The sequence below is a fragment of the Vidua chalybeata genome, unplaced genomic scaffold (assembly GCF_026979565.1).
Source record: "Vidua chalybeata isolate OUT-0048 unplaced genomic scaffold, bVidCha1 merged haplotype scaffold_334_ctg1, whole genome shotgun sequence".
Classification (NCBI taxonomy): Eukaryota; Metazoa; Chordata; class Aves; order Passeriformes; family Viduidae; genus Vidua; species Vidua chalybeata.
This window is the reverse complement of record NW_026530408.1, coordinates 1-12,150: the sequence shown is the minus strand read 5'-3', so window position 1 is coordinate 12,150 and position 12,150 is coordinate 1. Positions and strand designations below refer to the sequence as shown.

General features: G+C 44.0%; 1 protein-coding gene across 1 annotated transcript; it reads right to left on the bottom strand.

Moving 5' to 3' along the window:
• Window positions 1–2,814: 2,814 nt before the first annotated feature.
• Window positions 2,815–11,782, bottom strand: LOC128783407 (ATP-dependent DNA helicase Q4-like; the record flags this gene model as incomplete). The annotated part of the gene is made up of 3 exons (XM_053934046.1): window positions 11,668–11,782; window positions 10,894–11,034; window positions 2,815–3,359 (listed from the first exon to the last, which is right to left on the bottom strand). Coding segments are annotated over exons 2-3 (581 nt in total), but the record flags the coding sequence as incomplete, so codon positions are not given.
• Between the last annotated feature and the right edge of the window lie 368 nt (window positions 11,783–12,150).

Here is a 12,150-nt window from a genome sequence, read left to right as displayed (position 1 = left end):
GGGAAAAAAAAGGCGGGAAAAGCAGGAAAAATGTGGGAAAATGCAGAAAAAAAGGCAGGAAAGTGGGAAAAAGGCAGGAAAAGTGGAAAAAAAAAGGCGGGAAAACCTGAAAAAATGTGGGAAAAGCTGGAAAAAAGGCGGGAGAAGGCCAAAAAACGGTGGGAAAAGTGGGGAAAAAGGCGGAAAAAGGCAGAAAAAAGGTGGGAAAACCTGAAAAAAAGGCGGGAAAAGTGGGAAAAAAGGTGGGAAAAGCAGGAAAAAGCTGGAAAAGTCTGAACAAAGGTGGGAAAACCTGAAAAAAGGCGGGAAAAGTAGAAAAAAAGGTGGGAAAAGCTGAAAAAAGGCAGGAAAAGTGGAAAAAAAAGGCAGGAAAAGGTAGAAAAATGGTGGGAAAAGACAGAAAAAAGGTGGAAAAACCTGAAAAAAAGGCGGGAAAAGCAGGAAAAAAGGCGGGAAAAGCAGGAAAAAAGGCGGGAAAAGTGGAAAAAAAAAAGCGTGAAAAAGAGGAAAAAGGCGGGAAAAGTGGAAAAAAAAGGTGGGAAAAGTGGGAAAAGAGGTGGGAAAAGCAGAAAAAAGGCAGGAAAACCTGAAAAAAAGGCGGGAAAAGCAGGAAAAAGGCGGGAAAAGCAGGAAAAAAGGCGGGAAAAGTGGAAAAAAAGAAAGCGTGAAAAAGAGGAAAAAGGCGGGAAAAGCGGAAAAAAGGCGGGAAAAGTGGAAAAAAAAGGCGGGAAAAGTGGGAAAAGAGGTGGGAAAAGCAGAAAAAAGGCAGGAAAACCTGAAAAAAAGGCGGGAAAAGCAGGAAAAAAGGCGGGAAAAGTGGGAAAAAGGCGGGAAAAGGCAGAAAAATGGCGGGAAAACCTGAAAAAAAGGCGGGAAAAAGGCAGGAAAAGTGGAAAAAAAAGGCGGGAAAAGGCGAAAAAAGGGCGGGAAAAGCCTGAAAAAAGGCGGGAAAAGCGGGGAAAAAGGTGGGAAAAGCAGGAAAAAGGCGGAAAAAGACTGAAAAAAGGCGGGAAAAGCAGGAAAAAGGCGGGAAAAGACCAAAAAAAGGCGGGAAAAGCAGGAAAAAAGGCGGGAAAAGTGGAAAAAAAAGGGCAGGAAAAGCAGGAAAAAGGCGGGAAAACCTGAAAAAAGGCGGGAAAAGTGGAAAAAAAAGGCGGGAAAAGCAGGAAAAAGGTGGGAAAAGGCAGAAAAAGGGTGGGAAAAAGCAGGAAAAAGGTGGGAAAAGGCTGAAAAAAAGGCGGGAAAAGTGGGGAAAAAGGTGGGAAAAGGCAGAAAAATGGTGGGAAAAGGCAGAAAAAAGGCGGGAAAAGCCGGAAACACAGCAGGAAAAGGCTGAAAAAAAGCAGGAAAACCTGTAAAAAAGGCAGGGAAAGTGGAAAAAAAAAAGCGGGAAAAGCTGGAAAAAGGCAGGAAAAGTAGAAAAAAAATGCGGGAAGGTGGGAAAAAGGCAGGAAAAAACCGAAAAAAGTTGGGAAAAGGCCGAAAAAAGGCGGGAAAAGCAGGAAAAAGGCAGGAAAGGTGGAAAAAAAAGGCGGGAAAAGGCAGAAAAATGGTGGGAAAAGACAGAAAAAAGGTGGGAAAACCTGAAAAAAAAGGTGGGAAAAGCAGGAAAAAGGTGGGAAAAGTGGAAAAAAGGCAGGAAAAGTGGAAAAAAAGGCGGGAAAAGCAGAAAAAAAGGCAGGAAAACCTGAAAAAAAGGCAGGAAAAGCAGGAAAAAAAAGGGAAAAGGCAGAAAAAAGGCAGGAAAGTGGGAAAAAGGTGGGAACACCTGAAAAAAAAGGCAGGAAAAAGCAGCAAAAAGGCAGGAAAAGTGGAAAAAAAAATGCGGGAAAGTGGGAAAAAGGCGGGAAAAGACCGAAAAAAGTTGGGAAAAGGCCGAAAAAAGGCGGGAAAAGCAGGAAAAAGGCAGGAAAAGCGGGGAAAAAGGCGGGAAAAGGCAGAAAAATGGTGGGAAAAGACAGAAAAAAGGTGGGAAAACCTGAAAAAAAGGTGGGAAAAGCAGGAAAAAGGCGGGAAAAGTGGAAAAAAGGCGGGAAAAGTGGAAAAAAAAGAAAGTGTGAAAAAGAGGAAAAAGGCGGGAAAAGCGGAAAAAAGGCGGGAAAAGTGGAAAAAAAAGGCGGGAAAAGTGGGAAAAAGGCGGGAAAAGCGGAAAAAAAAAGGCGGGAAAAGCTGGAAAAAAAAAAGGGAAAAGGCAGAAAAAAGGCAGGAAAGTGGGAAAAAGGTGGGAACACCTGAAAAAAAAGGCAGGAAAAGCAGCAAAAAGGCAGGAAAAGTGGAAAAAAAAAATGCGGGAAAGTGGGAAAAAGGCGGGAAAAGACCGAAAAAAGTTGGGAAAGGCCGAAAAAAGGCGGGAAAAGCAGGAAAAAAGGCGGGAAAAGCGGGGAAAAAGGCGGGAAAAGGCAGAAAAATGGTGGGAAAAGACAGAAAAAAGGTGGGAAAACCTGAAAAAAAGGCAGGAAAAACGCAGGAAAAGTGGAAAAAAAAGGCGGGAAAAGGCGAAAAAAGGGCGGGAAAAGCCTGAAAAAAGGCGGGAAAAGCGGGGAAAAAGGTGGGAAAAGCAGGAAAAAGGCGGAAAAAGACTGAAAAAAGGCGGGAAAAGCAGGAAAAAGGCGGGAAAAGACCAAAAAAAGGCGGAAAAGCAGGAAAAAGGCGGGAAAAGACAAAAAAAAGGCGGGAAAAGTGGAAAAAAAGGCGGGAAAAACAATGAAAAGTTGGGAAAAGCTGAAAAAAGGCGGGAGAAGGCCGAAAAAAGGTGGGAAAAGGCCAAAAAAAGGCGGGAAAAGGCTGAAAAAAGGTGGGAAAAGTGGGACTCACCGCGCTCTGCGCGAGGCTTTGGGTTTTTCCTCCTGCTCTTCCTCGTCCTGCGGGATTTCCCCGCCCGGCTCCGGCGCTTTCCCAGCTCCTCTTTGCGATTCCTCCTCCTCCTCCTCGTTCCCGTCGCGTTTTTTTCCGGGGATCCTGCGGAGCTTGGCCGGAGCGGCGGCGGCGTCGTCCCGGCGCCGTTTCCTGCCGGCGTCGCCGGAATCCCCGCGGGATCGGGCGCCGATTGCCGCCGGATTTTCCTGGCAGCGCCGGATCCAGCCGGGGTCCAGCGAGCTCAAGGTGCGGGCCAGGCTCCGCCGGAGGCGCCGGAAGCGCTCGGGATCAGCGGGAAATTTGGGATTGGGGGGCGGGAGGAGCTCCGGGGATTCCGGGGAGTTTTGGGGTTTTTTTTCCGGCGGCTCCGCGGGCGAAGCTTCGGCTCCGAGCTCCGGGGTTTGCTGGGATTGGGGGATCGGGGGATTCGAGGGATTTTGGGGTTGGAGGATTTTTGGGGTTCTGTGGGGATTTGGGATCCTCCGTGGGGTCAGAGGGGGCTCCTGGAGAGAAAAAAAAAATCCCAAATTTTTTCTCCTCTGGAATTGCAAATCCCTGGGATTTTGGGGTCTTCTGGTATTGATGCCCTTAATTTTGGGGGTCCCAAATTTTGGGATCCTCCAAATTTTGGGGTCTCAAAATCTGGGATTTCCATTTTTAGGGGTGTTTAGTTTTGGAATTCTCTGAATTTTGGGAGTCACCAATTTTGGGGTCCCTAATTTTGGGATTCTCTGAATTTTTGGGATTCTTCAACTTTTGGGGTCTCTGATTTTTGGTGTCTCAAATTTTCAGGGGTTCCAACTTTTAGGATTCTTCATCTTTTTGGGGTCTCAAATTTTGGGGATCCCAAATTTTGGGGTTCTCCAACTTTTGGGTTTCTGTGGGGATTTGGGATCCTCCGAGGGGTCAGAGGGGGCTCCTGGAGAGAAAAAAAAAAAAAAATCCCCAATTTTTTCTCCTCTGGAATTGCAAATCCCAAATCCAACTGGGATTTTGGGGTCTCCAAGTTTTGGGGTCTTTAATTTTGGGGTTTCCTAAATTTTGGGATTCTCCAATTTTTAGGGTCTCAAACTTTTAGGGTCTTTAATTTTGGGGGATCCTGAATTTTGGGATTCTCCAGTTTTTAGGGTCTCTGATTTTTGGTGTCTCAAATTTTCAGGGGTCCCAAATTTTGGGATTCTCCAATTTTTGGGGTCTCTGATTTTTGGGTTCTCCAATTTTTGGGGTCCTTAATTTTGCAGGGTCTCCAATTTTTGGGATCTCCAATTTTTGGGGTCTCTGAATTTTGGAATTCACCAATTTAGGGGTCCCTAATTTTGGGATTCTCTGAATTTTTGGGATTCTTCAACTTTTGGGGTCTCTGATTTTTGGTGTCTCAAATTTTCAGGGGTTCCAACTTTTGGGATTCTTCATCTTTTTGGGGTCTCAAATTTTGGGGATCCCAAATTTTGGGGTTCTCCAACTTTTGGGTTTCTGTGGGGATTTGGGATCCTCCGAGGGGTCAGAGGGGGCTCCTGGAGAGAAAAAAAAAAATCCCAAATTTTTTCTCCTCTGGAATTGCAAATCCCAAATCCAGCTGGGATTTTGGGGTCTCCAATTTTTGGGGGTCCCAAATTTTGGGGTCTTTGATTTTCAGGGTCTCAAATTTTCAGGGGGTCCAACTTTTGGGGTCTCCAATTTTTGGTGTCTCCAAATTTTGGGGATCCTGAATTTTGGGATTCTCCAATTTTTGGGATTCTCCAACTTTTGGGGTCTCTGATTTTTGGTGTCTCAAATTTTCAGGGGTCCCAAATTTTGGGATTCTCCAATTTTTGGGGTCTTTGATTTTTGGGTTCTCCAATTTTTGGGGTCCTTAATTTTGGAGGATCCCAAATTTTTGGGGTCACAAAATTTCAGGCGTCCAAAATTTTGGGATTCTCCAACTTTTTGGGTCTCTGATTTTTGGTGGTTCCAACTTTTGACAGTTCCAAATTTTGGGATTCTTTAGCTTTTGGGGTATCAAATTTTGGGAGATCCCAAATTTTGGGATTCTCCAACTTGTGGGGTTCTGCTGGGATTTGGGATCCTCCGAGGGGTCAGAGGGGGCTCCTGGAGAGAAAAAAAAAAATCCCCAATTTTTTCTCCTCTGGAATTGCAAATCCCTGGGATTTTGGGGTCTTCTGGTTTTGGTGCCCTTAATTTTGGGGGTCCCAAATTTTGGGATCCTCCAAATTTTGGGGTCTCAAAATCTGGGATTTCCAATTTTAGGGGTGTTTAGTTTTGGAATTCTCTGAATTTTGGGAGTCACCAATTTTGGGATCCCAAATTTTGGGATTCTCCAACTTTTGGGGGCTCTGATTTTTGGGGGTTCCAACTTTTGGGATTCTTCAGCTTTTGGGGCATCCCAAATTTTGGGGGATCCCAAATTTTGGGGTTCTCCAACTTTTGGGTTTCTGTGGGAATTTGGGATCCTGCGAGGGGTCAGAGGGGGCTTCCTGGAGAGAAAAAAAAAAATTCCCAAATTTTTTCTCCTCTGGAATTGCAAATCCCAAATCCAGCTGGGATTTTGGGGTCTCCAATTTTTGGGGGTCCCAAATTTTGGGGTCTTTGATTTTCAGGGTCTCAAATTTTCAGGGGGTCCAACTTTTGGGGTCTCCAATTTTTGGTGTCTCCAAATTTTGGGGATCCTGAATTTTGGGATTCTCCAATTTTTGGGATTCTCCAACTTTTGGGGTCTCTGATTTTTGGTGTCTCAAATTTTCAGGGGTCCCAAATTTTGGGATTCTCCAATTTTTGGGGTCTTTGATTTTTGGGTTCTCCAATTTTTGGGGTCCTTAATTTTGGAGGATCCCAAATTTTTGGGGTCACAAAATTTCAGGCGTCCAAAATTTTGGGATTCTCCAACTTTTTGGGTCTCTGATTTTTGGTGGTTCCAACTTTTGACAGTTCCAAATTTTGGGATTCTTTAGCTTTTGGGGTATCAAATTTTGGGAGATCCCAAATTTTGGGATTCTCCAACTTGTGGGGTTCTGCTGGGATTTGGGATCCTCCGAGGGGTCAGAGGGAGCTCCTGGAGAGAAAAAAAAAAATCCCCAATTTTTTCTCCTCTGGAATTGCAAATCCCTGGGATTTTGGGGTCTTCTGGTTTTGGTGCCCTTAATTTTGGGGGTCCCAAATTTTGGGATCCTCCAAATTTTGGGGTCTCAAAATCTGGGATTTCCATTTTTAGGGGTGTTTAGTTTTGGAATTCTCTGAATTTTGGGAGTCACCAATTTTGGGGTCCCTAATTTTGGGATTCTCTGAATTTTTGGGATTCTTCAACTTTTGGGGTCTCTGATTTTTGGTGTCTCAAATTTTCAGGGGTTCCAACTTTTAGGATTCTTCATCTTTTTGGGGTCTCAAATTTTGGGGGATCCCAAATTTTGGGGTTCTCCAACTTTTGGGTTTCTGTGGGGATTTGGGATCCTCCGAGGGGTCAGAGGGGGCTCCTGGAGAGAAAAAAAAAAATCCCCAATTTTTTCTCCTCTGGAATTGCAAATCCCAAATCCAACTGGGATTTTGGGGTCTCCAAGTTTTGGGGTCTTTAATTTTGGGGTTTCCTAAATTTTGGGATTCTCCAATTTTTAGGGTCTCAAACTTTTAGGGTCTTTAATTTTGGGGGATCCTGAATTTTGGGATTCTCCAGTTTTTAGGGTCTCTGATTTTTGGTGTCTCAAATTTTCAGGGGTCCCAAATTTTGGGATTCTCCAATTTTTGGGGTCTCTGATTTTTGGGTTCTCCAATTTTTGGGGTCCTTAATTTTGCAGGGTCTCCAATTTTTGGGATCTCCAATTTTTGGGGTCTCTGAATTTTGGAATTCACCAATTTAGGGGTCCCTAATTTTGGGATTCTCTGAATTTTTGGGATTCTTCAACTTTTGGGGTCTCTGATTTTTGGTGTCTCAAATTTTCAGGGGTTCCAACTTTTGGGATTCTTCATCTTTTTGGGGTCTCAAATTTTGGGGGATCCCAAATTTTGGGGTTCTCCAACTTTTGGGTTTCTGTGGGGATTTGGGATCCTCCGAGGGGTCAGAGGGGGCTCCTGGAGAGAAAAAAAAAAAATCCCAAATTTTTTCTCCTCTGGAATTGCAAATCCCAAATCCAGCTGGGATTTTGGGGTCTCCAATTTTTGGGGGTCCCAAATTTTGGGGTCTTTGATTTTCAGGGTCTCAAATTTTCAGGGGGTCCAACTTTTGGGGTCTCCAATTTTTGGTGTCTCCAAATTTTGGGGGATCCTGAATTTTGGGATTCTCCAATTTTTGGGATTCTCCAACTTTTGGGGTCTCTGATTTTTGGTGTCTCAAATTTTCAGGGGTCCCAAATTTTGGGATTCTCCAATTTTTGGGGTCTTTGATTTTTGGGTTCTCCAATTTTTGGGGTCCTTAATTTTGGAGGATCCCAAATTTTTGGGGTCACAAAATTTCAGGCGTCCAAAATTTTGGGATTCTCCAACTTTTTGGGTCTCTGATTTTTGGTGGTTCCAACTTTTGACAGTTCCAAATTTTGGGATTCTTTAGCTTTTGGGGTATCAAATTTTGGGGGATCCCAAATTTTGGGGTTCTCCAACTTTTGGGTTTCTGTGGGGATTTGGGATCCTCCGAGGGGTCAGAGGGGGCTCCTGGAGAGAAAAAAAAAAAATCCCCAATTTTTTCTCCTCTGGAATTGCAAATCCCAAATCCAACTGGGAGTTTGGGGTCTCCAAGTTTTGGGGTCTTTAATTTTGGGGTTTCCTAAATTTTGGGATTCTCCAATTTTTAGGGTCTCAAACTTTTAGGGTCTTTAATTTTGGGGGATCCTGAATTTTGGGATTCTCCAGTTTTTAGGGTCTCTGATTTTTGGTGTCTCAAATTTTCAGGGGTCCCAAATTTTGGGATTCTCCAATTTTTGGGGTCTCTGATTTTTGGGTTCTCCAATTTTTGGGGTCCTTAATTTTGCAGGGTCTCCAATTTTTGGGATCTCCAATTTTTGGGGTCTCTGAATTTTGGAATTCACCAATTTAGGGGTCCCTAATTTTGGGATTCTCTGAATTTTTGGGATTCTTCAACTTTTGGGGTCTCTGATTTTTGGTGTCTCAAATTTTCAGGGGTTCCAACTTTTGGGATTCTTCATCTTTTTGGGGTCTCAAATTTTGGGGATCCCAAATTTTGGGGTTCTCCAACTTTTGGGGTTCTGTGGGGATTTGGGATCCTCCGAGGGATCAGAGGGGGCTCCTGGAGAGAAAAAAAAAAATCCCAAATTTTTTCTCCTCTGGAATTGCAAATCCCAAATCCAGCTGGCATTTTGGGGTCTCCAATTTTTGGGGGTCCCAAATTTTGGGGTCTTTGATTTTCAGGGTCTCAAATTTTCAGGGGGTCCAACTTTTGGGGTCTCCAATTTTTGGTGTCTCCAAATTTTGGGGGATCCTGAATTTTGGGATTCTCCAATTTTTGGGATTCTCCAACTTTTGGGGTCTCTGATTTTTGGTGTCTCAAATTTTCAGGGGTTCCAAATTTTGGGATTCTTCAACTTTTGGGGTCTCTGATTTTTGGGTTCTCCAATTTTTGGGGTCCTTAATTTTGGAGGATCCCAAATTTTTGGGGTCACAAAATTTCAGGCGTCCAAAATTTTGGGATTCTCCAACTTTTTGGGTCTCTGATTTTTGGTGGTTCCAACTTTTGACAGTTCCAAATTTTGGGATTCTTTAGCTTTTGGGGTATCAAATTTTGGGGGATCCCAAATTTTGGGGTTCTCCAACTTTTGGGTTTCTGTGGGGATTTGGGATCCTCCGAGGGGTCAGAGGGGGCTCCTGGAGAGAAAAAAAAAAATCCCCAATTTTTTCTCCTCTGGAATTGCAAATCCCAAATCCAACTGGGATTTTGGGGTCTTCTGGTTTTGATGCCCTTAATTTTGGGGGTCCCAAATTTTGGGGTCTCAAAATCTGGGATTTCCAATTTTAGGGGTGTTTAGTTTTGGAATTCTCTGAATTTTGGGAGTCACCAATTTTGGGATCCCAAATTTTGGGATTCTCCAACTTTTGGGGGCTCTGATTTTTGGGGGTTCCAACTTTTGGGATTCTTCAGCTTTTGGGGCATCCCAAATTTTGGGGGATCCCAAATTTTGGGGTTCTCCAACTTTTGGGTTTCTGTGGGGATTTGGGATCCTCCAAGGGGTCAGAGGGGGCTCCTGGAGAGAAAAAAAAAAATTCCCAAATTTTTTCTCCTCTGGAATTGCAAATCCCTGGGATTTTGGGGTCTTCTGGTTTTGATGCCCTTAATTTTGGGGGTCCCAAATTTTGGGGTCTCAAAATCTGGGATTTCCAATTTTAGGGGTGTTTAGTTTTGGAATTCTCTGAATTTTGGGAGTCACGAATTTTGGGATCCCAAATTTTGGGATTCTCCAACTTTTAGGGGCTCTGATTTTTGGGGGTTCCAACTTCTGGGATTCTTCAGCTTTTTGGGGTCTCAAATTTTGGGGGATCCCAAATTTTGGGGTTCTCCAAATTTTGGGGTTCTGCTGGGATTTGGGATCCTCCGAGGGGTCAGAGGGGGCTCCTGGAGAGAAAAAAAAAAAAATTCCCAAATTTTTTCTCCTCTGGAATTGCAAATCCCAAATCCAGCTGGCATTTTGGGGTCTCCAATTTTTGGGGGTCCCAAATTTTGGGGTCTTTGATTTTCAGGGTCTCAAATTTTCAGGGGTCCCAACTTTTGGGGTCTCTGATTTTTGGGTTCTCCAATTTTTGGGGTCTCCTAAATTTGGAGGATCCCAAAGTTTTGGGGTCACAAAATTTCAGGCGTCCAAAATTTTGGGATTCTCCAACTTTTGGGGTCTCGGATTTTTGGTGGTTCCAACTTTTGGGGGTCCCAACTTTTGGGATTCTTCAGCTTTTGGGGTCTCAAATTTTTGGGCTCTCCCAAATTTTGGGATTCTCTAATTTTTAGGGTTTCTGAGTTTGAGGTCTCCAATTTTTGGGGGTCCCAAATTTTGAAGTCTTTGATTTTCAGGGTCTCAAATTTTCAGGGGTTTCAACTTTTGGGGTCTCCAAATTTTGGGGGATCCCAAATTTTGGGATTCTCCAATTTTTAGGGTCTCAGACTTTCAGAGTCTTTAATTTTGGGGGATCCTGAATTTTGGGATCCCAAATTTTGGGACCTCAAATTTTCAGGGGTCCCAACTTTTGGGGTCTCCAATTTCTGGGGGTTCCGAATTTTGGGATCCCCAAATTTTGTGGTCTCTGATTTTTGGGTTCTCCAATTTTTTGAATCCTTAATTTTGGGTGGTCCCAAATTTTGGGATTCTCTGAATTTGGGATTCTCCAACTTTCGGGGTCTTCGATTTTTTGGATCCCAAATTTTGGGATCTCCAATTTTGGGGTTGTTTAATTTTGGGATTCTCTGAATTTTGGGATTCATCAATTTTAGGGTCCCAAATTTTGTGATTCTCCAACATTTGGGGTCTCTGGTTTTTGGTGTCTCCAACTTTTGGGGGTTCTGAATTTTGGGATCCCCAAATTTTGGGTTGTCTGACTTTTGGGATTCTCCAATTTTGGGGTCTCTGATTTTTGGGGTCTCAAATTTTCAGGGGTCCCAATTTTTGGGATTCTCCAACTTTTGGGGTCTCCAATTTTTGGAATCCTTAATTTTGGGTGGTCCCAAATTTTGGGATTCTCTGAATTTGGGATTCTCCAACTTTTGGGGTCTTTCATTTTTCAGATCCCAAATTTTGGGATCTCCAATTTTGGGGTTGTTTAATTTTGGGATTCTCTGAATTTTGGGATCCCAAATTTTGGAATTCTCTGAATTTTGGGGTCTCTGATCTTGAGGTCTCAAATTTTCCGGGCTCCCAATTTTTAGGATTCTCCAACTTTTGGGGTCTCTGATTTTTGGTTCCCAAATTTTTGGAGGTTCCAAATTTTGGGATTCTCCAATTTTTGAAGTCTCTGATTTTTGAGCTTTCCAATTTTGGGGATCCCAAATTTTGGGCTGAAAAATGCCCCAAACTCCCCCTGGAAAATCCTTTTTTTCCATTTTCCCCCATTCCAGACCTTCCCAGTTGTTCCCAGTTTGGCTTTGAGCTTCATCCCATAAAACTCCGAAATTCCCGGCCGGGGTTTCCCGCTCCGGCTTTTCCCGGGAATTTTCGGCGCCCGGTTCAGGTGGGAACCCCAAAATCCCGAATCCTCCACCTGCAACGACACCAAAATCCCAAAAAATCCCCCAGATCTGCTCAATTCCAGCCCAAAATCCCAAAAAATCCCCCAAAGATGCTCAATTCCAGCCCAAAATCCCAAAATTCCCCCAAATCTGCTCAATTCCAGCCCAAAATCCCAAAAAATCCCCCAAAGATGCTCAATTCCAGCCCAAAATCCCAAAATTCCCCCAAATCTGCTCAATTCTAGCCCAAAATCCCCAAAAATCCCCCCAAATTCCCCAATACAAAATCCCAACATATCCCAGCCCCAAATCCCAAAAATCCCAAGAAATGCCCCAAATCCCAAAAAATCTCAGCCCCAAAACCCCATGAAATCCCCAAATCCCAAAAATTCCTGACCTGAAATTCCAAAAATCCCCCAAAATCCCCCAAATTCTCCATCCTAAATCCCAAAAAAATCTCCCCAAAAATCCCCCAAACCCCCAAAAAATCCCCCCAAAAATCCTCAGCCCCAAGCCCCCAAAAATCCCAGCCCAAAATCTCAAAAAATGCCAGCCCCAAATCCAAAACTTCCCAAAAAATCCCCCCAAAATTCCCAAAAATCCTTTAAAAAACCCCAAAAATCCCCCAAAATCCCCAAATTCCCAATCCCAAATCCCACTCTCACCTGCTCCTGCTCCGGGGCCGTTTGGGGTTCGGGATTCGGCGCCGTCCCCGAGGGGCCCCGGAGCCGCCGCAGCGCCCGGAACTCGCGGTACAGAGCTGGCAGCGGGATCCGGGATTGGGGAGATTTGGGGGGAATGGGGGGGAAATTTGGGAATTTTGGGGGAAATTTTGGGATTTTGGGGGAAAATTGGGAATTTTGGGGGAGATTTTTGGGATTTTGGGGGAAAATTTTGGGATTTGGGGGGGAAATTTGGGATTTTGGGGGAGATTTTGGGAATTTGGGGAGAAATTTGGGATTTTGGGGGAAATTTTGGGATTTTGGGAGGAAATCTTGGGAATATGGGGGGAAATTTGGGAATTTTGGGGGAAATTTTGGGATTTTGGGGGAAATTTTGGGAATTTGGGGGAAATTTTGGGAATTTTGGGGGAGATTTTTGGGATTTTGGGGGAGATTTTGGGAATTTGGGGAGAAATTTGGGAATTT